Below are 23,111 nucleotides of genomic sequence, written 5' to 3'. Positions count from 1 at the left end.
TTTTTATGTTTATCAGTGTGAAAATCAGGGAGGTGTGCGCCATGACATACTTCTTGACCTGCTGGCCTTTGAAAGACATGCACCCTGATGAAACTCCTCCTGCAGCTTACTCCACATGCCTACCAGTTCAAGACTTTATGAATGATGAGCTTCTTTCCTGTTATTTCAGATTTTATTCATGTCACTTTTCTGTAGGCCTCAGTCTAATGCAAGAGGTATGCCTGGGCACCAGAGTTATAGAATCAGATCCCATGATCAGTCATACCTATATTGTGCTGACACACAGAAGGCATTTAAACAATGCCTTCACTTTCACACTCTTCGCATTCAAGTTCTCATTGTTGTGATTGTTGCTGATTGTCATCTTCGATAAAGCATCCAAATTAAACCTAGTCAGTGTATGAAAGATGTTTCTCCCACCTGACTAAAGTTAATTCTGTTTTTAAAATAACTTTTTCTAATATATGCTGTCACTTAGCCTTTCTGACTATTGATGTGTGTTAAATGCCTTAATAAGAAGGGCAGCATTAATATTAACAGATTGAAAAAAACTTTTTAATAAGTAGTCTCTTCCCATAGTCTTTGGCAGATGTTATATGATTCAACCATTAACTTTTACGAACACTTTGGGAGCAGTCCATTCTTCATATCTTTGCGTTCTATCTTCCTCTATCCTTAAATGAGGTTTTGAATCCTGTAGGTTCTTCAATATACTTGTGTTAAGTAGAAGTGTGGCTGGGGAAATAGAGAGGATCCAGGTTAAAGAACATTCTTAAAATATGCCTTGAGAATATTATGCTGGTTCTAGAACCATAGGCTCTGCCCTTCTAGTTTCTCTGCCCAACTCTTTGACTGACTCCGGTAAAATTTATATTTGTCAGAATAGAATATGCACCTTTACCATTACACAGCTTCACAATGACAATGCTGTTTATGTTAGCATTGACTGTAACATAAACTGTGAAATATTGTTTGGTTTAGCCTCTAGCCTAGCATAGAAGAATGGTGATTTTGCTTTTAAAAAGGTTAAACTGCACATAAACACTGTCACTGCTGACTTTTTGACAGTGAATTTGAGTCAGAAGATACTTGCATCTTGTCCACTTAGAGCTCTATTTTGTTTAATAAATGAAGAGCATTTAGAGTGGAGAAGAAATGTTCTTGTTTAAGGTTTTAAGCCTTTCCAAGTTCAAGGGTGTCAGCCTGGCCCTTGCAATCCTCCCAGGAGACTTGGGTTCATCCCTCTTTCTCTAGGTCAGTGCAGAAGGCCCCACTGGTCTTAGAGTTGAGGCCATGTGGATTTCCTGTGCTCTGAGGTCACTTCTAGCCTAAACAGGAAGTTCTCAATTTTCTCTTTTCTCCTACTGGTGCCATATCTGTTGACATTTGGCAGTGTGTGGGTTGGGCTATTAAAAAGCTCCCCTTGAAGGAGAGGGTCAGATTTGTCCTTAAGCGACTTTTACTTCTTCCTTGGAGGACACCAGTGGCATTGAGGGGTAACTCCCAGCTGTGGCCTACATAGCATTCAGGATGTTAACCAGGAGATGTCCTTGGGACAGATGCTGTAGGAGAGAAGGAGAAGAGGCAAGGGTGTGGCTACATGAGGAGGCAGGATGGAGCACGTGAGGTGTGGGGCTGCCCAGTGATAGACTCAGCTGACCCCAGAAGGAAATGGAAGATGGGAGTGGCCTTCAGAGTTGTCCCCCATTGGGTCTAGATGACCAAATTTTTATCCCTCCTCCACAATTGCTTTCAGGTGTGGAGTGCCTAGGAAGGGTATGACCTCAGGCAAGGTGGCTCTCTGTGGTTCAAGCAATCCTTAAAGGGCCCAAGAACTACAGGCTATCTGCTGACAGCATTGCCAGCAGCTGGGGCACCAAGTCCTTCCTTGAAGCGGTTCAGGGTAGAGCCCAGAAAACCATCCTGATGGCAGTTTGGGTGCTATTGAGAACACCAAGCTGATACTGTCTACCCTTAGGCTGGTCACCCAAGTTGCCAAGTCTTGGTCAACACTGGGACCCTATGATCTTCTCTATAGGATTTCAGTATCTGCTTTCTGGAAAATAGGTTGAGAAGAAATACAGTAAGTGATGCAGCAGAATATAGAACATTTAGTAGAGGAGTTTAATCCTGCAAAAAATGGAAACGAAGGTGAAATGAAAATTACAGAATAAATGATGCTTGGACTATTAGCAGGCTGTAGTTACTGGGTGAAACAACAATACCCAGTTTTTTAGATTTTAAAGATGAGTTGATCACAGTCTACGTAGCTCTTACTTTGTAAAGATGGTGGTTTCCAGGGACATGATTTGACTGGTATGACGTCTGACTCCTTGTAACGATGAACTGTTTTGTACTCTGAGCTATGAATACTGAAAGTCTTTATTTATGTTCCAGATATTGATGAATGCAGCACTATTCCTGGAATCTGTGATGGTGGCGAGTGTACAAACACAGTTAGCAGTTACTTTTGCAAATGTCCCCCTGGTTTTTACACCTCTCCAGATGGCACCAGATGCATAGGTAGGTTTCAGTACAAGTAGCACACGTGGTTTGTACAAATTGGTCCCATAACAAACATCTTTCTAGCCACATTGGTTAAGGGGGAATATGATTTATCACTTGAGGCAAAATGTACATTTATGGAAAGGTATTAAACAGTTGGGTGTCCTCTTAAAGAACAGAAGCATTTTGTGTTCCTGTTTTGTGCTTGTGGTTTTTTTTTTTTTTGCCACCCATAAGAGAGGGATATTCCAAGAGACCCTACAGATAACCTTGGTCTATATATTAGTGTTGCAGTTATGCGGCATCAAACCTTGAAACCATGCCCAGTGTCTCTCTCCTTCCACCTTCAGTCATTTCCCAGAACCTACGTTAATTTAGGCCTGAAATTTTGCAACAATCTCTTAATTGTTCTCCTTGCTTTCTGGCTTCTGTACAATCTATCTTGTCAGATTCATCTTCCTAAAATAGTACTTTGATTAAATAACACTCTTGCTCAAAAACCTCTGGTAGTTTTCCACTAAGACTTGGAAATGAGTGGTTCTCGATATGTGTCCAGTTGATCCTTCAGGTGCTACACAGCACTCCAGGGCAGCAGGGAATGGAGAAGAGGATACTGAAAAGGGGGAGGGCTGAGTGGGAAGAGTTCCTGCCCCTAAACACCTGCTCTGGGTGTGGCAATTATGCTTTGTTCTGTGGTAAGTGTGGGGCTTCCATGTGAAGTATCGATTATTATAAATGAGGGGCTCTGTGGTTTAAAATATAGATTTGACAACTGCCAGATTCAACTGTTGTTAAGATTTCCTTCAGTGTCCAATATTCTAGATTAGAATCCAAATTCCAGAGGACAAAGCCTGACAGTTAAGAGGCTTCGCTCTATGAGCCCCTCTTCCCAACCTGCTAACCTGTCAGCATAGTCCTGGCTCCTCATCCCCCAAGTGGGCCAGGTGTTCCAGTTCCTTTATGTCTTTAATCGTACCTGACACACTGCTTAGAACACACTCTTCCCAACTCAAGCCCTGTTTCATGCTTCTGCTCAGCTTTTGTAACTTTGAGGAGGTCCCAGATCAGCTTACTTAGAAGGATGTGCTTCTCCTGAATGGCTGTATCAGGAAATGCCATAAGACTGTATGTTTTTGTCTTTCTAATTAAGTTGTAAGTTCTCTTTAAGACTAGTAACTGCTATCCCTGTATCTCCAGGGTTCTCAGAACACTTCCGTGCATGTAGTAGGCACTCAAGTATTTCTTAAATATCAAAATGAGTAATTTGTTATTATTAGAGCAAAGATAGGAATCCTGTGGCACAGAGCCTTGGGGAAAGATGAAGCCTATCTTTTAATCTTGGTTTCCGGTCCATATTTTCAAAAACATTCAGCTTCACATCTTCACCACAGACCATGATTTCAGACCAAAACTGAATTGCACTTAAAATTTTGAATTCCTCTGTACTTAGTCACGTATAATAAAAGCTGAGGACAGTGTCTATGGCTGACATTTGAATAAGTACAACCAGTGAAGGAAGTGTATCTGGACTTTTCCTTAGAAACAAGAGTGGTGTCTGGATGGCCTGGTTTTCCGGAATCTATCAAAGACAACTACAGTGAAAGATTGGCAAGTGTAATTCATGTAGCTTCGTTTTCTTCCCACTTGTCTAATTAGGACACGATTGCCATTGGATTTGATTAGCTGAGAGGTAGATGAGAAGCTTTCGTTGGCCAGACTATAGGAAATATTTTTTAACCCTCAAAGTGAACCCCAAAGTTCATGAAAAGATTAAAATACATTCACATTCACAGATGGTCAGATAGTTTACATTTTAAAAATTCTTTTCTTTTTATCAAACATATCCATATTAACTTTGTATAAAGGAGGAGGGGAAGGAAACTAGGATTCATGGATCACCTCCTAGGTGTGAGGTATTTTGTGTAAATTATCTGAGGACATTTGCAGCAGTATTGTAGATGGGAGTGGCTGGGATTTAGAAATAGTTCAGCCCAATTGCTTATGTGGGTTATGGGTGAGGGGCTAGGATTCTAAGTGCACAGCCCCGGCTTCCTCCCTATTGCCCCCTGCGCATCAACACCCATGCATTTAATTCCCTCTTGGTATACTCCTGGGCAAGCATGGTTCCTTCTTCTGTGGAATTTTATTGTACCAATAATTAAAGCAACTTGTTATATAAAATGTCCTTTCTGCTTTCCCTAATGATCATATGGAAAACCACAGAAACTCCCAACATTATCCTAGTGGTAAGAAAATAAAAATACTCTTCAGTTTATAAACAAATCCAAGGTTTTCTTGTAAGCTGATTGTTTGGAATGAGTGAATCTACCCAATTGAAAACCCCATTCGTAGATAGTGGTATGTCATATTGTCTTTATCAATCTCTTCTAACCACGAAATCCCAACCATCACCTTCTGTCACAACATTCAGAGACTCTGAGGCCTCCCTGGCCCTGACACTCCCTTTGTCCATTAGCTCTTACAGTATTATTTTGTTTTTTGTTCTATGATCTTCCTTTGGTAATTTATCATACTTTGTGTAGGGTCGTCTTTTCATATTAGTGTATTCTAACTCTTTAGCCCCTTGGGAGTCATAAAGATATCCTGTCCCTAGTTTGGGCCTTACAGCTTTTAGCTCCTGCTTGGACACAGCATATTAGTAATTGGTTAAGAGAGGACACTTGATAGCTTAGGATGACCTGCAAACACCCATTTAGTCCATCATATATTTGTTTTAACACATGCAATTTCTGTGTCCCGTGAGTAAGAGCCAAGTGATTCCAAAGGGGAGTAAAGAGGAAGGTTTTGTACTCTATGTCTACCAGATGTCTTGACCAGAGAAGAGTTAAAATGGAGGAAGTTGTCTGTGGCTTCCTTCTGCCTCCCTTTATGTCTCTGTATCCTGACAGTCTTCACTCCAGTAGGTCTTCAGATTATCCTAAAGCCACCCCTTGCCCTCTGTATAAAGTGACCAGAATGGATCCTGTCCCGCAGACTGTGATGTTGCTACCATGAAGTGGAAAACTTCCTGCTGGTGTGCCTGGGGAGGCGGAGAGGTGGGAGGTCAGGTCCTCCAAATGGCTCCTGATTTTCTGCTTGGTTTCCTTACTATCCCATGTATCTTCTTTAAAATAAGTTGCATAAATAGACATTTTCAATACATGTTCTTCTTTAATAAAAAAAAAAAAGAAATTAGCAAAGCGATCATTGTATTTACAGGTGCTGTTTGTGAGGCAGGGACTGCCAGGAACCGAAACTCACTGTGTAATTTTTTCAGCTCCAACATGCACCATTTTGGGCAAGAGTCTGTGATTCATAGATTTAATGTATTAAGCTAGCCAGATGGCTTAATGCTAGGGCAATAACCTAGCATCATAGTTAATCTGCAAAATAATAGACTTTAGCCCATTAAGAGCTTGTCGTTGGCAGCTGAAGGTCCCAGTTTTGCTCTGAACGATAGCCCATGCTGAAAATTATATGTACAAATTCATAATTTGGTCAAATGTTTACACTGAGTTCTGACCACCAAATTCATGTGAAGCTGGGACATAAGCCAGCTTTGAATATCTCTTCCTATTCTGGATAGCCTCTGGTTTCTGTGCCCCCAAATGTTTACCAATTCACAAGTATATAAAGTATTAGTGGCTTTAAGGCACTGCAAATTATAATGTCGGATGTTCTATTTCTCCACCTTCCTCCTGAGGGAGATGCCACCCGTGGCTTCACAGAGCATACTTGTCTGCACGCCCTCTCTAGCCATTTATCCTGGCTGGACCACGCTAGAATAAAACCGGTTCTACCTCCTTGCTGAGGCTATTAGTCTGACCAGAGGTGCAGGAACTGGAACCTCAAAAAAATTCTGGAAAGCACATTTATACTTGCTAGTGGTTTTAAACACTTTTTGGAAATAATCTTGTATCCTTTAAGTTGACTCATGATTTTCTTTTATGGTTTGTCTAGATTTGTTTTAGCCTTCTTCACTTGATGTTAATCATTTAAATGCCTCTAAATTAGCCTTGTTTTTATTTAATTTTATTAATATACTGAAACCCTCAAAATGTGAAAGCTTGGTGTTCTGAAGAATGATGTAGATAACAATGATAGATATGACCCTGTGTGAGCAAACGTGATGCTTTAACACTCAGATTTACTGGAAACATAGGGATGGGTTTTGCCTATAAAACAAATCTTTCACTTTACAAAAGGATTTACCACTTGCATTCCTTTAAATGACAAGCATATTTGAAATATTACTTACTTTTCAAAATATGAACTACAAACAGATAGATCTTACTGAACAGAAGTACACCCTCAATGCGTGTAAGGTAAATGAAGGCGTTTTGCACTTTGCCACTTGCCTTCCCTAGTTCATAGTAATATCACAAAGGCATATGGAGCAGTTAGGATTTTCCTATGTCATGACATCTCTCTGGTAGCCCAGGGTTGTATTGCAGTGTATCAGATCTTGCCATGACAGTCAGACATGATGTAACCCAATAAAAGTGATATCTAGAGATGTGTCTTACTATGTTGCTTTGAGAAGATACCTTTCTGCAAAAAATGTCCTTTTAGAACTGTTGTATCCCATAGAACTAAGAATTTGGAAGCATATACATTTTGAACTTGCAAATAGTTAGTGTCTTATAAAATTATTAGGGCCCCAGGAAAAAAGGAAATCTTGATTAATAAACATTGGATCCGAATGCAAAGTAGTTCATTCCTTTGAAGAAAAAAAAAAAAAAAAAAAACCTCACATGTCTGAATCACAATTTCAGACTGAAAAATAAGAATGATCTTTTAGAAATGTAGACTATAGCACAGACTTGATGTTGTTTTAAAATAGATTTATATAAATATTTGCCTAGTTTAGAACCAAGGACAAGCCAGTCTCTCTTCAGTATAGAGACATGTCTTTATAAATAATTAACTGTCACCGTCAGTGATTTTCTTAGTCTCTCTTTTCCTATGGCACGTATGGTTTTAATCATTCATTCCCACCTTGGGTATGGAATGTGGGATGTCAGCCAAGTGCACCAGCACACAGGGGCAAAAGGTGTGACACAGGGGATTGCTGACAGAGCATTGGTCTCATGCAGGGCAGAAGCGTGACTTAATCCACCGGGCTCCGGGTGTGAAGTGGGGAGGTCCCAGGCCAGGGGAGCATTGTTATAGGTTTGATCTCAGTGATGTGTATATATGTTCCTTTGTCCACTCAGATGTTCGCCCAGGATACTGTTACACAGCTCTGACCAACGGGCGCTGTTCGAACCAGCTGCCGCAGTCCATAACCAAAATGCAGTGCTGCTGTGACACTGGCCGGTGCTGGTCTCCAGGGGCCACTGTTGCCCCAGAGATGTGTCCCATCAGAGCAACTGGTAAGAGCCCTTTCGGTTATCTGCAGGGTCTGCCATCCTAACCCTCACAAACCCAATGGCAGTGTGTGTGATGTAAATCTAATGGAAACCCAGGTAAATATGAATAGATTCCAGAAAATATAAGTGATGACATCCAGGAAAATTTTCCCAGGGGATGAATAGGGAAAATGCAGAGATCTATACAAAAAGTATTATTTTCAGGGACTGCCTCTTACTTAGCTTGCTTATTACCACTGACTGGTCACCTTTTCTGGAAATACTTGCTTTCTCTCTTACTCTCATTTGAGTACTCAGTGGCTCTCATGTAGAACTCAGAAGCTCAGTAGGATGAAACTCAGCTCTCTCAGAACTTTTCAGGTAAGAGATTCATTTCCTCTTTCCATGACATTGAACTCTTTCCTCTTCCTTGTTGTGAAGTCCTGTTGATTTTTTTTTTTCCTTCACAATTTCTCTTTTTTTTTGTCCTACTCCTTTGATTTCCATTAAAAGCTTATTTTCTCTAGTCTGGACTATTGGGAGTAGCCCCCTTCACAGTCTCCATGAACTCCACAGGTGCCATATACCTTTTCCAAAGTATAATTCAGTGTAGTTCAGTTACAAAAATTATATCTGGAGAAAATATGGACAAAGATGTCCAGAAAACTTTCCACAGCATGAACTGGCGCAATATCCAGTAGTCCCAGTCAGTCCATTTCTTGCAAAGAGAATTTTGTTACTTTGAATAGCATTTGAAGTCCCCAAATCTGATCCCAGTTCATCTTTTAAATCTTGTTCCTTACGGCAGCTTTATTTTCTGGTTACATTTTATGGCTGAGTTTTCCTTGAAGCCAATCTGAGCATTTCTAAACTCAGTCTGTTCTTTGAGTCCTAAAGCTTCCCTCCATGCAGGTCCTTGCTCCCCACTCCCTGCTCCTGCCACCTTGCCTGTTATATCCCGTCTTGTCTTTTAAGGACCTGCTCAAGCATGATCTGATACCCTAATATCCCAAGATAAACACAACTGGAAGCTCTCCTGTCTTCCTTGTGCTCCCGTGGTCCTGCTTTGTGTTAGTGAAGGTGTGACTCCACACCACGGTGCTTCACGCCAATGTGTGTTCATGTGTTGCTTTTTTACTAGTTGACACATCTCGTTAGGAGGTCTTGTTTATCACCATAGTCCCGTATCTCTCATGCTTTTCCCACTTGCACCATCTTTGGCAAAATTCTGCTCATAGAAGTCATTCGAGTATGGTGAACAATTTATTTTAAGTGACACTTTTCCCACCAACTGAGCATATTTCAAAACATCAGGTTGTACACAATAAATATATACAATTTTATTTGTCAATTAAAATAATAAACAAATAAATAAAGCTCGTCTTCTTTAGTTCAATAAGAGACCAGTAAGTCACTGTTAGTAAGTCACTGTTTAGAAGCACATGACTTTTGCTCCAAGATACGTGGCTTGGGTACCAGGAGAATCACTTTTTAAATGCATGTGTAAACTCAGGATCCAGCCATCTTGATGAGGATTCTTTCCCATAGTTAGGCCTGGACTATGGGAGTGGGAGCAGGTCATGGACTGTTCATGACTTTTGACTTCAAAGATAGTGCAGTTGTAGAGAGAGGACCAGAGCAGGTTAGGGGTGGCTCCAGCTGGACCTACGTTGGGAGCCGTGGGGGAGAAGACCAGGTTCCTCTGTGTGGCTTTGCAGGGAGCTGCTCTCCCACATGCACCACTGAAAGATGCCCAGCCCTGTGATAGCCTAGGGCAAAGCAGATTGTTAGGGGAAACTAACTTGCAGGAAGGTTTATATTTGCCCGAATGTTCCAGTACCAATGCTGCAAAGATCTGGGCTTTTAAATTATGGAGAATGATGATACAGGAAGGATTTTAAATTGGTCAACTTTTCATGCTTAAAGAAAAAAATCAGCATCATCTCTTGCTTAAATGGAGATAGGAAAGATGGACACCTGCTGCGACCAAAATTAAAGCCCAGGTTGCTGATCCTGAATGTAAAGGGGCTCATGGGAAAGTTATTAATCTGTAGAAAGTAGGAAGGAGTGTATGACCCAGTCTGGTAAACTTGCCTAGAGAAGTTAAGATGAATTTACTGATATGCTTAAGGTAAAATATCCATTTCATCAGCGAAAATGCTGATAAGCTAGTCAACTTCTTTTATATAGCCCTAAGTCTTAAAAATAAAGGCTGATTGGATGCTTACAAGTGCTTGGAAGCAAAGTGTCTTCCTTATTATAATTGTTATTCAATTAAATCCAACACACATTTAATGAATTTCTCTTATGTACAATTTGCAGAGCTAAGCTGACAGCGGGAGCAAGTCATGGATGGTACATGACCTTTGACTTCAGAGACTGTGCAGTTCTAGTGGTAGAAATTTGGTAGAAGCAGGGAATGATGGATATGGTACACCCAGATGATAACTTCATAGGGATAATTACTGTTGTCTGACAACAGAGATTATTGCATCCTGAGCCATGGCTGCACAAACAATGTATAATTCCTTTCCAAAGACAGTCAAGCACTACAGAATCTCTGTGAGTTGAAATACCAGCTAGTTAATAATCAAAATGCTATAATAGAATCCTCTGAAAACATAACAACATGAACATGACCTGAGTTGGAATTGTCAAATAGGATTGAAGAAGTTTTAGAAATGGATTAGAAAACGTCTACAGGGTTCGTACTAGTTAGGCATATGTAGTCTCATGTAAATTGGCAGAATGTCCTGTGAGGATGAAATACAAATACATTTCAGTAAAACATATTACTATCTTAAGTTAAATTTTAGAACATAAGAAAAAGAAAACTATTAGCTTATTGTAAATTAATGGCTGAAACTAGTATAGAAACTATGGGAAAATCACTGTGTAAATGTGACAGTAAAAGGACTGACATTGTGGCAAGAGAGAAAAAATGTCAAAGTAACATAATTTACTTATACAAGGGAACTATAACAGAATATGGCTATTTGTAGGAAACGTGAAAGTGAATAAAATAAATACATCCCTGAAAACCCAGATACTTTTTAAAAACATCATTTTGGAAGCTCAGAAAAAAAAATGTGTCACAAACCTAAGGATGATTTATTCTAATAAAAATCTGTCATTATGAGAAATAGTAATTTCTTAAAGATGTGCAGTCCTAGGGAAGCATGATTAAGTCAGGGCGTACTCACTGAAGGATCACAATGCAGCGTTAACACCAAACCCACTGCCCTCTGGTATTTCTCCTCCCCTGTGGGCCACTTCTCCATTTATTTTGTTGTCTTTTACAAGTCAGTATTCCTCGGGGTCCCATCTCTGGACTCCTCTTCGCCTTCCCCACACCCTTCTTAGATGAGCTCATTCATCCCCACCTCTCTACCGATGACTCCCAAACTTATCCGCAGCCCTGATTCCTCCTCTACCCTGCAGACTCTTCTATACAATTGCTGTGTGTTATCTCCATGTGGATGTCTGAACTCTCAAAACTCAAGTGTTCAAAATGGAACTTGGCTTCTACCCACCAAACCTTCCTCCACCATAACTTTTCCCATCTCAGGCAAGGAAACCAACATTCACCCAATTGCTCAACTAGAAAACTAGAAGTCATTCTTGATTTCTTCTTCCCATTTACTCCTTCACCAAGCACTACCCATTCACTTCTAAAATATGCTTCAGATTTGTCCGTTTCTGTCCAGTACCACCACCGCCTCCCTATCCAGCCATCACTGTCTTGCCCTTGGTTTTCTGCAACCACCCTGCTCTCTCTGGTACATTCTCCATGCGTCAAGAAGAGGGATCTTCTGAAAATGGTCATCTGGTCACATCCTGCCCCTGCTGAAGACCTCCAGTGGTTTTGCGTTGCACATAAGATAAAGTCCAAGCTTTTTAGTGGGCTCCGGAGAGCCCTGTGGATCGACAGGTGGGACTGGATGAAGAAAGGGGGGGGCATCTTATGTTTTCTGTGAAATGAATTTTGATGCAAGTAAAAACTTCCTAAGGTTTGGGGAAGGGCAGGTGATGTGGTACACCCTCTTGGGGAGTTTGTTTTTATCATTCTGGGATGGTTGCTGTTGTGGGTATTAAAAATGAGAATGAAGTCAGTTGGTTCTTATCCTTTTCTCCAACTGACCTGTGTAGCTTGAAGATCAATTTTATTCAGAAATGTCTTTAAAATGTAAGGATGACTCTGCAGCTCAGCTATTATGCTGTGTTGTATCGTGTTTTTCCAGAGGATTTCAACAAGCTGTGCTCTGTTCCTGTTGTACTTCCGGGGAGACCAGAGTATCCTCCCCCGCCTCTGGGCCCCGTCCCTCCAGTTCACCCTGTTCCTCCTGGCTTTCCTCCTGGACCTCAAATTCCGATCCCCCGGCCACCAGTGGAATATCCGTATCCATCTCGGGAACCACCAAGTAAGAATTCAGAAGTCATCTAGTTATTTTTCTTGCTATAATCGGGTTAATGTTTTTATGTTTATTTATGCTGCTTCAGTCATTAAATAAGTTTGCCAGTTGTTGGATTCAGTCTTTTAGATTAAATAATGTTATATTTATGTTTCTCCATTTTCCTGTTGCATGGAGAAAAACGAGAGGTTTTCTTTCATATTCTCTAGAGATTAATGTCCTTTTGTTATCGACGTTTTCAGCCAACTGTAGGAGAGTTGTGGGAGAGATTTAAATCTGATTCACAGGATGAATTTAGAGGTGTAAAATTATACTTTGAGTTATATAGCTTGCAAAGCAATTTTGTAAGTAGTTCAATACTGGGATTTCTCTGCCTTTTTTATTTCCTCAAACTGGAGGCCTGAGGGTGAGATGGGGGACAGAGCAGGGAGAAGAAGGCAGAATAGGAGGCTTTGGCAGGGCAGCACGCCTCCCCTGTGTGCACGGTGCAAGTGTGGTCTCTGTTGACAGGGTGAAAAATTTCATCATTGGGGGATGTTTTTAATGCTTTCATCTAATGGCTGGTCTTTTGGTAGGATGACTTAATTTGGAGTTACCAGCAATGACTTAAATATATTTTACAATGAAAGTTAAAAGTCATTTAACTTTTAACTTTTAAATGACTTTTAAAAGTGGTCATGGGCTCTGTTGTCACAGATGACCTTTGCCCAAAGAGTGTCCTCATCTCTGATGGAGTATTATTGCCAGACAAAGCACTGATGAAAGGTACCATAGTAATAATAATTCTAATGGGGTTTAATGTTACTCTTTCAGGAGTGTTGCCCGTCAACGTCACCGATTACTGCCAGTTGGTCCGCTATCTCTGTCAGAATGGACGCTGCATTCCAACTCCTGGGAGCTACCGGTGCGAGTGCAACAAAGGATTCCAGCTGGACCTCCGTGGAGAGTGTATCGGTATGTGATTGATCTGTGCTGGGCACCAAGAGGCTATTGCAATTCTGCTCCATGAATGTGTTGGTTTTCTATTGCTGCTGTACCTGTTACCTCACTCTTAGTGGCTTGAAACAATAAAATTTATTGTCCCTCAGTTCTGTAGATTAGGAATCAACATAGGTCTTACTGGGCTAACATTCAGGTGTTGGCAGGGCTGTGTTCCTTCTGCAGTCTCTCGAGCTTCATCCATTTCCTCACCTTCTTCAACTACCAGCTCACAGCCCCTCCCTCCACCTTCAAAGCCAGCAGCATAGCATCTTCAGATCTCTCTCTAACTCTCTGGTTCTCTCTTCTTATTCCCTTTTCCACATTTAAGTATCTTTATGATTACACTGGGCTACCTATATAATCCAGGAGACTCCATCTTGAGGTCAGCTGATTACCAACTTTAATCCCATCTGCAACTTTTAATTCCCTTTTGCCATATAACATGTTCACAGTTCCTGGGGATTAGGACATACACATATTTGGTGGCCATTGTTCAGCCTGTACAATGACTTTTAACTTTCATTGTAAAATATATTTAAGTCATTACTGGCAACACCAAATTAAGTCATCTTACCAAAAGACTGGCCATTAGATGAAAGTATTAAAAATGTCCCCCAATATTATGAAAATTTTCACATTTTACTAATTTAAATGGGTAACTTTTCAGCTTTCTCTAGTTAGTCATTAAAAATTAAAGAGAGAAACTTTAAATTGTTGATGAGGCATTTAAGCTGGTGAAGGGAGGAAATATAACACCAGAACAATCAATTTGTTGGATGGTATAAGAATACCCAGTTGTTATCTGCTATTTTTTTTTTTTAATAAATTCACCTCTCAGTTCTGTGACACATTCCAATTCTGTAATTATGAATCAGTCAGAAATGAGTTGTTCTTGTTTTCCCAAGCTATTTAGTTTCCTGGCAGTCCGAACACTTCTTCCAGAGCTGGGCAGAAGAGGATCATCCAGCTCAGGGTTGGGGAATACGAGGGCAGAGCTGTGTCTGCTGCTGAGAAGCATGTGGACAAGTGGGTTGATTATCTTGGCTAAGCTTCAGTTCATCATCTTTACAAATAGGAGGGTACGAACCAATTTCTCCCCAAGTATCTGATCATTCTTAAGTGACAGGCACCCACCACTATGCCTGGCTAACTCTTGGGAGCCTGTATGCTGAGGACATCTGGGGATGGGGCGGATTTGATGGTGGGTGAGAACAGTGCCCTTTAAATGACAGTTGCTCCATGTTTTGTTCTAATGTTCTTACCAGACCTCAGCAGGGGATGCTTAGATATGATTAGGTCTTCTTTTTATTGGAAAAAATAGAGCTTCGAGAGATATTCAGAATCTTATCCAGAAGCCACTTCTGAAATGTTTGTCTGTTTGATTCACTTAGGCCAGACTCAAAGAAAAGAGATGTTATTGGCTTGGAGTGTCGAGTTGCTATGTGTTTGGAATTTTTCTCTGAAAAATGACATGTGAAAATAATACACTTGAACAGCTCAATAAGAATTCAAATGGCTCAATAAGAATTCAAATGGCTAGTGAGGTGGTATATTGTATGGAAAGATAAAAGAACCTTTTGTTATGCTATTTATTTCTTAAAAGGAAAAGTTTTTGTATGGATAAAAGATAAAACCAATAAAGTCTTTGAATTATAAGCTATTGCTGATTTCTCACTAAAATGCACTGTGCTTCGCAGATGTTGATGAATGTGAGAAAAACCCTTGTGCTGGTGGCGAGTGTATTAATAACCAGGGTTCCTACACCTGTCAGTGCCGAGCTGGGTATCAGAGCACACTCACCAGGACGGAGTGCCGAGGTACGTACGGTCCTGCTGTGCCGGGTATGGTTCACGCATACCAAGTTGGGGGTTGGCCTCAAGGAGTTCAGTGGACTGTAGCCCTTGTCAGAAGAGGCAAATTCAGTCCCATTGCTTCTTGTACTTAATCTCTAAAATTGTCACTCTGTAGGACAGTGTCGTAAGATCTAGCAAATACCCAAATGATTTTAAAAGATGCCTCTGTGCCTGCAGGAGTATCTTATTTCCATTACTCTTTTGTCTCATTGCTGTTGCCTATTGAGTTTTCATCTGAGAGGTATAAAGAGTAGGACTGTTCTTTATAACTCAGAAACAGGAATTTCCGGTGAAATTGTATGCAATTAATTTCTTAATGGGAAGGTCTGAAGGATAAGGAAGTCACCTGTAAGTCCTTACTGGTTGTCAATATGCAGCATGTGGGAAAACTGGTTGAAACACAGACTCTCAGGTCTCACTGGGGCCTACTGAGTCAGAATCCACTTTCCAACAAGATCCCCTGGTGATACATGTACACATTAAAAGTTGAGAGGCACAGCTACAAATATCCCTTCATTGAAATTTCCCATCAAGTTTGATTTTTAATTAATTTATAAACCATTCAATAGGTTTTTTTTTTTTTCAAATTGAGACAATCTCACTCTGTTGCCCCAGGCTAGAGTGAGGTGGAGTCAGCCTAGCTCACAGCAACCTCAAACTCCTGGGCTCAAGTGATTTTCTTGCCTCAGCCTCCTGAATAGCTTGGGCCTACAGGCACCCACCACAATGCCTGGCTAACTTTTCTATTTTCAATAGAGACAGGATCTCACTAGTACTTGGATTGGTCTTGAACTCCTGCGCTTAAGCAGTCTTCCCGCCTCAGCCTCCCAGAGTGCTAAGATTATAGGTGGGAGCCAACACACCAGCCCCAATATTTCTTTTCTTTTCTTTTTTTTTTTTTTCTTTTGAGACAGTCTCACTTTATCACCCTTGGTAGAGTGCCATGGCATCATAGCTCACAGCAACCTCAAATTCTTGGACTTAAGCAATCCTCTTGCCTTAGTTTTTCATTTTTAGTAGAGATGGGGGGTCTCACTCTTGCTCAAGCTGGTCTCGAACTCATGACCTCAAGTCGTTCACCCACCTCAGCCTCCCGGAGTGCTAGGTTTATAGGCATGAGCCACCGTGCCTGGCTCTAATATTTCTTTTTTAAATGACTTTTGTGTGCTAAGTTTCTAAAACAGAAATAAATAAGATATACTGCTCAACCTTAGAGGACCTAAACACCTATCTCTATATCTATAAACTTGGCACAACGTAAAGTGTATTATTAATGCAGTAAGGCCAGAGAAAAATAAGTAAATGCTCTTTTAAATTTAATACAAGGAAAGGTAGAGTGGTTTATTGCCACTTAAAAATTGGCAGCCAATAATGAAACTATGTGAACTGAAAATATACAGAATTTTTAATTTTTATTGGTGATCTGGTTTTGAATTTGGTTCTTCAAGATTTCTTGTCATCAGTGCCATAAATGGCAATTTTGAGCAGAAAAAACTGGAACATAGCCTTTCGATCTACTAATATTTTTATGACCTACATAGGGAATTATAAATATGGATAAGCTGTATATTTAACTGAGTTGAGAACCTTCTTAATATTATAATTATTTAAAATAATTAGCATGTGCACATAGTGTAATAGGCATTTTTCAGTAGTAGAAAACAAAATGAATGAAGTATCTGAATCAATGTTCAGACACTTCACTATTAAATAAGCAAAAAGAAGTGATTATTGAGAGCACTTAGCTGGGCAAGGGCCAGCCAGTGTAAATGCAAGGAGTTATCTTTTGGTCTGAGACTTTAAATTAGTGACTGAGGATGATCTCCACCCCTTTCTTCTTAAAGAGCTAGTGCTAGCTGGGTGTGGTGGTTCACACCTGTAATCCTAGCCCTCTGGAAAGCCGAGGCAGATACTTTGCTTGAGCTCAGGAGTTCAGGAGCAGACTGAGCAAGACCGAGACCCCATTTCTACTAAAAATAGGAAAACTAACTGGGTGTTGTGACAGGTGCCTGTAGTCCCAGTTACTCAGGAGGCTGACACAACAGGGTTGTTTAAGGCTTAGAGTTTGAGGCTGTTCTAAGCTGTAATGCCACAGCACTCTACCCAGGGTGACAGAGGAGATACTATCACACACAAAAAAAGAGCTAGGGTGAGCTTATCCTGAACATAGGAATTTCAGAACATGCTCACATTATTTTGTAGATGAAAATCGCCACAGAATGGTCCAAAGGGCTGTATACTTAGCTGAGAAGTATCTGGAGGGCTTAATACATTGGTATAGAGAGACAGACAGAACACGGGAGAGGAGAACTTTCCCTTTGTTTTATAAGGCAATGGGGAGCCCCGTGGTATTCTCAAATTGGTGAGGAGAGAAAAAGATGAACTCTTTATTCTGTTTATTTTAACTTTGAGCCTCAGAAATTATAGAATCCTAAAAAAAAAAAAAAGTCTGCTCAAGAATATTTTACCATTTTTTGGAGTGTGGAGCAAGCCGGATTTTACCAAGGATTAAGAAATAAATGAGAGAGAAAAAGATTGTAGGTTGCTGGCACAAAGATCAGACAGAAGAGAAGCCCAGACTGCCTCAGCGGGTCCAATGACTCGTGTGGAAACCACTGCAGGATCTGCCCAGAGAGAAAGTGCGTCTGAGGGTCAGCCACCAGACACCATGCAGACGCAGCACAGCCAGAGGACCAGTAGGCCACCGGCTCACGTTCTTGTCGTCCAGAGGATGTTTGGGGGTGCTTCTATTCAGGCAGCTGTGACCTCAGTTCTGCACAGATAGATCTGCCCCCTCCGGCTCGACACTGCTTCCTGATCCCTACCTCTGGGAATGCGCCCCGGAGATGACCACACGCAGTGTAGACAAGGCAGTTTGTATTCATCTTCTCTGAAGTTCATCCAGAATTGTAGTTTCTGGAAACTGAGGGAAACAGATAATCCAGGGGGCCAGGCTGTTAATTATGAATCTTTAAATGAGATACAGGCTGAGTTATTGCCATTTTTCCACATACCAAGCTCTATTGTGTACTTTGGTGTAATATTAACCACAACAGACAAATGGGGGAAATACCCCCATAGTACCAGTATTTTATTTGGTAGATAGAATGCCCATAAAGTTATTTTTAAAAAGGCTAAGAATATATAAGCAACAAAACTATACTTGGACCAGATTGTCATAAGGATGGTAGATGTTCAGAGTGATATGATTGACAGTTTTTCAAGCACAGAATTGAACGAGTTTCTTAAAAATAACATTTTTATTTTATTGTTCTGACAGAGTTAGAAAATCTGCCTTTTAAAAGCATGTGTTTAAAGATACCAGCCAAAATTTAGTGAAAATAATAATATATACTGGTGCAATAAATTAGCTAGCAGTGGTCAAGAAAAATCTATTCTGTTTATAGACTTGAGATTTAAGGAGTCTTATTACAAATTAGATTTAGATAATTTGTGATTATGCAGGTATATTTTTTCAGTCAGATTTCTTTCTAACTCTAAATATCATAGTATTTGATATCCTCTTTAAGTAATTAAAACCCAAAGCAAAGATGATAAGTTTGGAAATGGAGGAAGGGAGAAATAAAATAATTTTAAATCCCCTAACTAAAGCTATGTCTTGCCTTTTAACTTGAATTTTTAGACATTGACGAGTGTTTACAGAATGGCCGGATCTGCAATAACGGACGGTGCATCAACACGGATGGCAGTTTCCACTGCGTGTGCAATGCTGGCTTTCATGTTACACGAGACGGGAAGAACTGTGAAGGTAATAACAACATCTTAAGGTCCTACCTCATATTTGATTATGATTTCAATATCAGGGGTCTTTAACAAGTTCAAGCCAAATATTGACTATAAGGTTGAAGTATCAAATATATTGCAGGTATTTTATCTGGAAGGCAAGCCTAATTATCCACAATGTTTATGTCTTAATTCACATTTATAAGAGCCAAACAACATTTTGGTCTATTAGGAGAGCTTGTCATTTAAATATCTCTGGTAATGGGCTAGGTGCAATGGCTCACACTTGTAATCCTAGCACTTAGGTAGGCTGAGGCAGGATGATCGCTTAAGGCCAGGAGTCAGAGGCAGGTGGATTACTTGAGCTCAGGAGTTTGAGACCAGCCTGAGCAAGAGTGTGACCCTGTCTCTACTAAAAATATAAAAATACTAGCTAGGCATTGTGTCAGGCACATATAGTTGTAGCTATTTTGGAGGCTGATGCAGGAGGATTGCTTGAAAAGAGTTTGAGGTTGCTGTGAGCTATGAGGCCACAACAGCACTCTGCTGAGGGGGACAAGGTCAAATTCTGTCTCAAAAACAAATACATAAATAAATAAAATAAATATCCCTGGTAATGATGTTTTTAATAAATGATAATTTATACATTAAAAAATAGGACATACCTCACCCGTATTTTCTCTAGTCATTTATAATCCTTTTGTTTCAAGTGTCTGCCTGGTGATAAAATGCTACTAATCAGCATGTGACAATGCAAGATTTGTTTGAGAGAAACATTAACTATAAATAGCAGCCTTTAATATTTCCTCTTGAATTAATCACCTCATTTGAAATTGGGTGGCTTTAATCATTTTTCTTTGCCATTTTTTTACTGAATGAAAATATGACTATTATTGATGAGTTTCCACCTAATAGACCTTTATCAAAAAATGAAGAATTTTCCTTATCCTATTTCCCATTGTCTTTGGGAAATATTCCAAGAATCTATTCATACATTAAAAGAATTTCAAAATTGTTCTTAGAAATATTTTTGGCAGAATATTATCTTAATGATTCAATTCAGAGACTTAATGCCAGAATTCCTGGTTGGGATAGAATTCTGTTAAGAAAATGAAAAACAATCCCTGTAGTGCCAGCTACTTAGAGGCTGAGGTAGGAGGATCTCTTGAGCTCAGGAGTTTGAGGCTGTAGTGTGCCTAACAGTGCCTGTGAATAGGCACTGTACTCTAGCCTGGGCAACACAGCAAGACCCCAGCTCTAAAAAAAGAAAAGAAAAATATCCTAAATTTCTTTGTCTTTCTAAAGACTGTAAGTGAAAATAAATCATGTCCAAAAGAACAAGTGCCTTCCAAGACAGCTCTAATATTAAATAAAATGGCATAGTGATGAATTTAAACACCTATTTATGATCAAGGGATCCTAAAGGTTAGCTGGCATGGCTATAATCCATAGTTGAGTCTCGTATTTTAAAAATTAATTTTTTCCTACCCCTGTTTAAAATTGTTTCATATTACAAGCTGTCTTCTGGTTTCTACTTTTAAAAGAATTAGGATGAGACCTAAATATGTTTCAGTAAGTCTTGGTTTTTATTTTACTTTAATTTTCAGGGTATGAGAATTAATGTGAATCTCAGAATAAAGATGCCCACTGGGCTGTAATACACTTTTCAGTTTGTAAACTGCTATTCCTAAAAAGAATCCCTCTCGTTTGGGCTATGTATTTCATCTGTCCCCTCTTCTCCTTGAATGATAAAATTTGGCTGAAAATTTGCCTTGGGCTATAATAACAAAAAACGAAAGACATGTAAAGAAACAGAATTATATTCATCCAGGTTGGCTTCCTTTGTTAAGTTGGCTTCTCTTCCCATAAGAAAATACCTGCTTTTGTGTTTTTCAGACATGGATGAGTGCAGCATAAGGAACATGTGTCTTAATGGGATGTGTATTAATGAAGATGGCAGTTTTAAGTGTATCTGCAAACCTGGGTTCCAGCTGGCATCAGATGGGCGCTACTGCAAAGGTTTGTGTTATAAAACTCTTAAATCATGTTTTCGCCTGCTTTTTCTCCTCTCTGCCTTGCTCCTTGATACCACCTTTCCTTAATGATTCTCCCCTGTTTAGAGGACTCCTAATTCTCATTTAGGAAAACTGACTAGAGCTCCTTCTAAAACACAACCATCTAAAGTGCTGCAGTTTATACCCAGAAGGCTATTTGTATTTCAGAAAGGGTATTTGAGGTCTTGTCAAAGGAGCTTGAAAGGCTAGGTAGCAAATAAATAAGCCAAACTGGCCGTTAGTCTCCCAACAGATGTGGGCATCTCTCTAAAATAGCTGAGTTCAGCCTTTTCTTTCCATTTGGGGAATAAGGGCAGTTAGGCTTCTTGATGTCTGTCATTTGCCACCTCTGACATCTTTACTTGGAGAGAATATCGTAGACTCTTACTTGCTGCCATCTCTTCCTTGTAATTTCTTCCTGGTATCCTAAGAAACAGAAAATCTCTTATGGACAATTGATTTAGGTTTTGTGAAGTTGCATAAGCAGAAAGGGACATAGGATTAAACAGAAGAAATAAACACACCAAGAGCCATTCTTTAGCTTGACAACTTTTGAGATAATCTCACTGTTTCAGAAATTGAAGCAATTTTGAGGATTTTTATTTGTCCTGTTGAAGACTGGGGCCCTAAAAAGAGTCATCAGAGATAAATTTGTGCTTAGTTTCTCCAGCTTTAGTCAAAGGTCAGTGATTATTACATGATCTGAATTGGATCCAGACTTCTCAAAGAACCTCATACTCAAAATAGATCCAGAAAATCTGCTAAAGTGATACTCACAGCCTCTGTCCATAGTTTCAGATGCAGACATGTAGAGAGGCAGCTATTCCAGATGAGAAAGGAGGATAAAGTTCTGTGGTGCCTCTTTAGTGAGTGACCCTCGTGGACAGCTTTGGTAAACGTGTGATGGAAAAAAGCCTTGTGCTAAGTCCTTGGCAAGATATGCATTTTCTCCAGGCTTAAAAGAACTTCTAGCCTTTGGTTATTTACCTACATTCTCTATGACCTTCACATCCGTGGCTCTTAATACTGTGCAAATGTGTCTTTGCAGCAGAACAGTTGAGTTTTTCAAATTTGAAGTAGGAAAATGGTTTCTATACTTGTGAGCCCTATCCTGGGGGGCACTTATATGGAAAGACAGGTTTACCACGAGGAAATACTCTTCAGTGTAAGACAGCGTAAAACAAAGTACCAAGTTGTACCAATTACAACTGTACAAGTAAAAAAGAAAGGGGGAAGGGAATGATTGCTGGAATATTTGGAATTAGGCTTCCAAACAAAATAATAGAAGGAAATGTGAAAGCCCCTTTGTGAGCAGACTTTCTGTGAGAACACACACTCTTCCTGTCCGTACACAGAGCACGTGGAGATTCACTTTCAGTGCCTGTGGGCTGCTGGCGACCCGGCTGCAGGCTCTCAGCATTACGTATGGCCAATAGAAAATGCTATTCCAAAAGATGTTATGACCTCATAGATGAAATAAGGTTTGGTGACCATTTACAACCAGTGAAATGGTATCTTATCAATAAGTTAATTGTTCTATTCATTTGCAAGTGCTGACAGTGTGAATGGTTTGCTTTAACTTTAGCGTTCTTAAGGAGGCGGGGGAGTGCTCCATAACACCCCGTTATTCCTTCTGTCTTCTTTGTTCTAGTACAGAATGGAGAATACAAGACACTGTAATAAGACTAAAGGGGAAAGAAAGAAAGTAATCCCTTGTATGATGAATTTTTCCCTTTGCATAATTTTCCCCTTGAAGCTATTAGTTACGATTTTCTCTTAGCACTGAGAACTTAGTTTTAATCCCACAAAGATATGACTCTTCAAAGTGAAATCAACAATGCTAATTTAATCTCCATGATTAATTAATCTCCTGAACCCTATGGTCTGTCTGATTACTCTCTGAAAGTTGAGGCTGCGAATTTTAAGCAATGGGACGCCCCTCGTCCCTCTGGATCTGCGTTATATCTCTGTCCTTGTATACCAGCAACACTACCTAGGGAGATGCCTTTCACTTCTAAAATAAATGAATTCTCATTATTCTGTGTAAGGAGACTGTCTTCTATAGGGTTTATCGCTCTTGCCATAGCGTTTAATGTAAAAAGGCTTCTTAAATAATATATCCTACAATAAGGGATACTTCTCTGTGACAGTATCTTTATTTTTTTAATGTTAATTTGATTAGTATTCATTTTATTTGGGAAGTTTACACAA

The 23,111-nt window shown here is 39.9% G+C and overlaps 1 protein-coding gene across 3 annotated transcripts in view; it reads left to right on the top strand.

Annotated features, from left to right (window-relative positions):
- FBN1 (fibrillin 1) overlaps positions 1 to 23,111 on the top strand; it is a 242,553-nt gene that overhangs the window by 114,752 nt on the left and 104,690 nt on the right. For all 3 annotated transcript variants that reach the window (XM_053593723.1, XM_053593726.1, XM_053593725.1), the window contains exons 9-15: positions 2,398 to 2,523; positions 7,722 to 7,880; positions 12,098 to 12,277; positions 13,082 to 13,222; positions 14,947 to 15,066; positions 18,746 to 18,871; positions 20,743 to 20,865. In XM_053593723.1, the coding sequence (XP_053449698.1) occupies positions 2,398 to 2,523; positions 7,722 to 7,880; positions 12,098 to 12,277; positions 13,082 to 13,222; positions 14,947 to 15,066; positions 18,746 to 18,871; positions 20,743 to 20,865 (975 nt within the window). The remainder of the gene's footprint in view (positions 1 to 2,397; positions 2,524 to 7,721; positions 7,881 to 12,097; positions 12,278 to 13,081; positions 13,223 to 14,946; positions 15,067 to 18,745; positions 18,872 to 20,742; positions 20,866 to 23,111) is intronic.

This window comes from Nycticebus coucang, chromosome 6, assembly GCF_027406575.1.
Source record: "Nycticebus coucang isolate mNycCou1 chromosome 6, mNycCou1.pri, whole genome shotgun sequence".
NCBI classification, from domain to species: Eukaryota; Metazoa; Chordata; class Mammalia; order Primates; family Lorisidae; genus Nycticebus; species Nycticebus coucang.
Note: the sequence above shows the minus strand (reverse complement) of the source record. Positions and strands in the feature narration are given on the sequence as shown.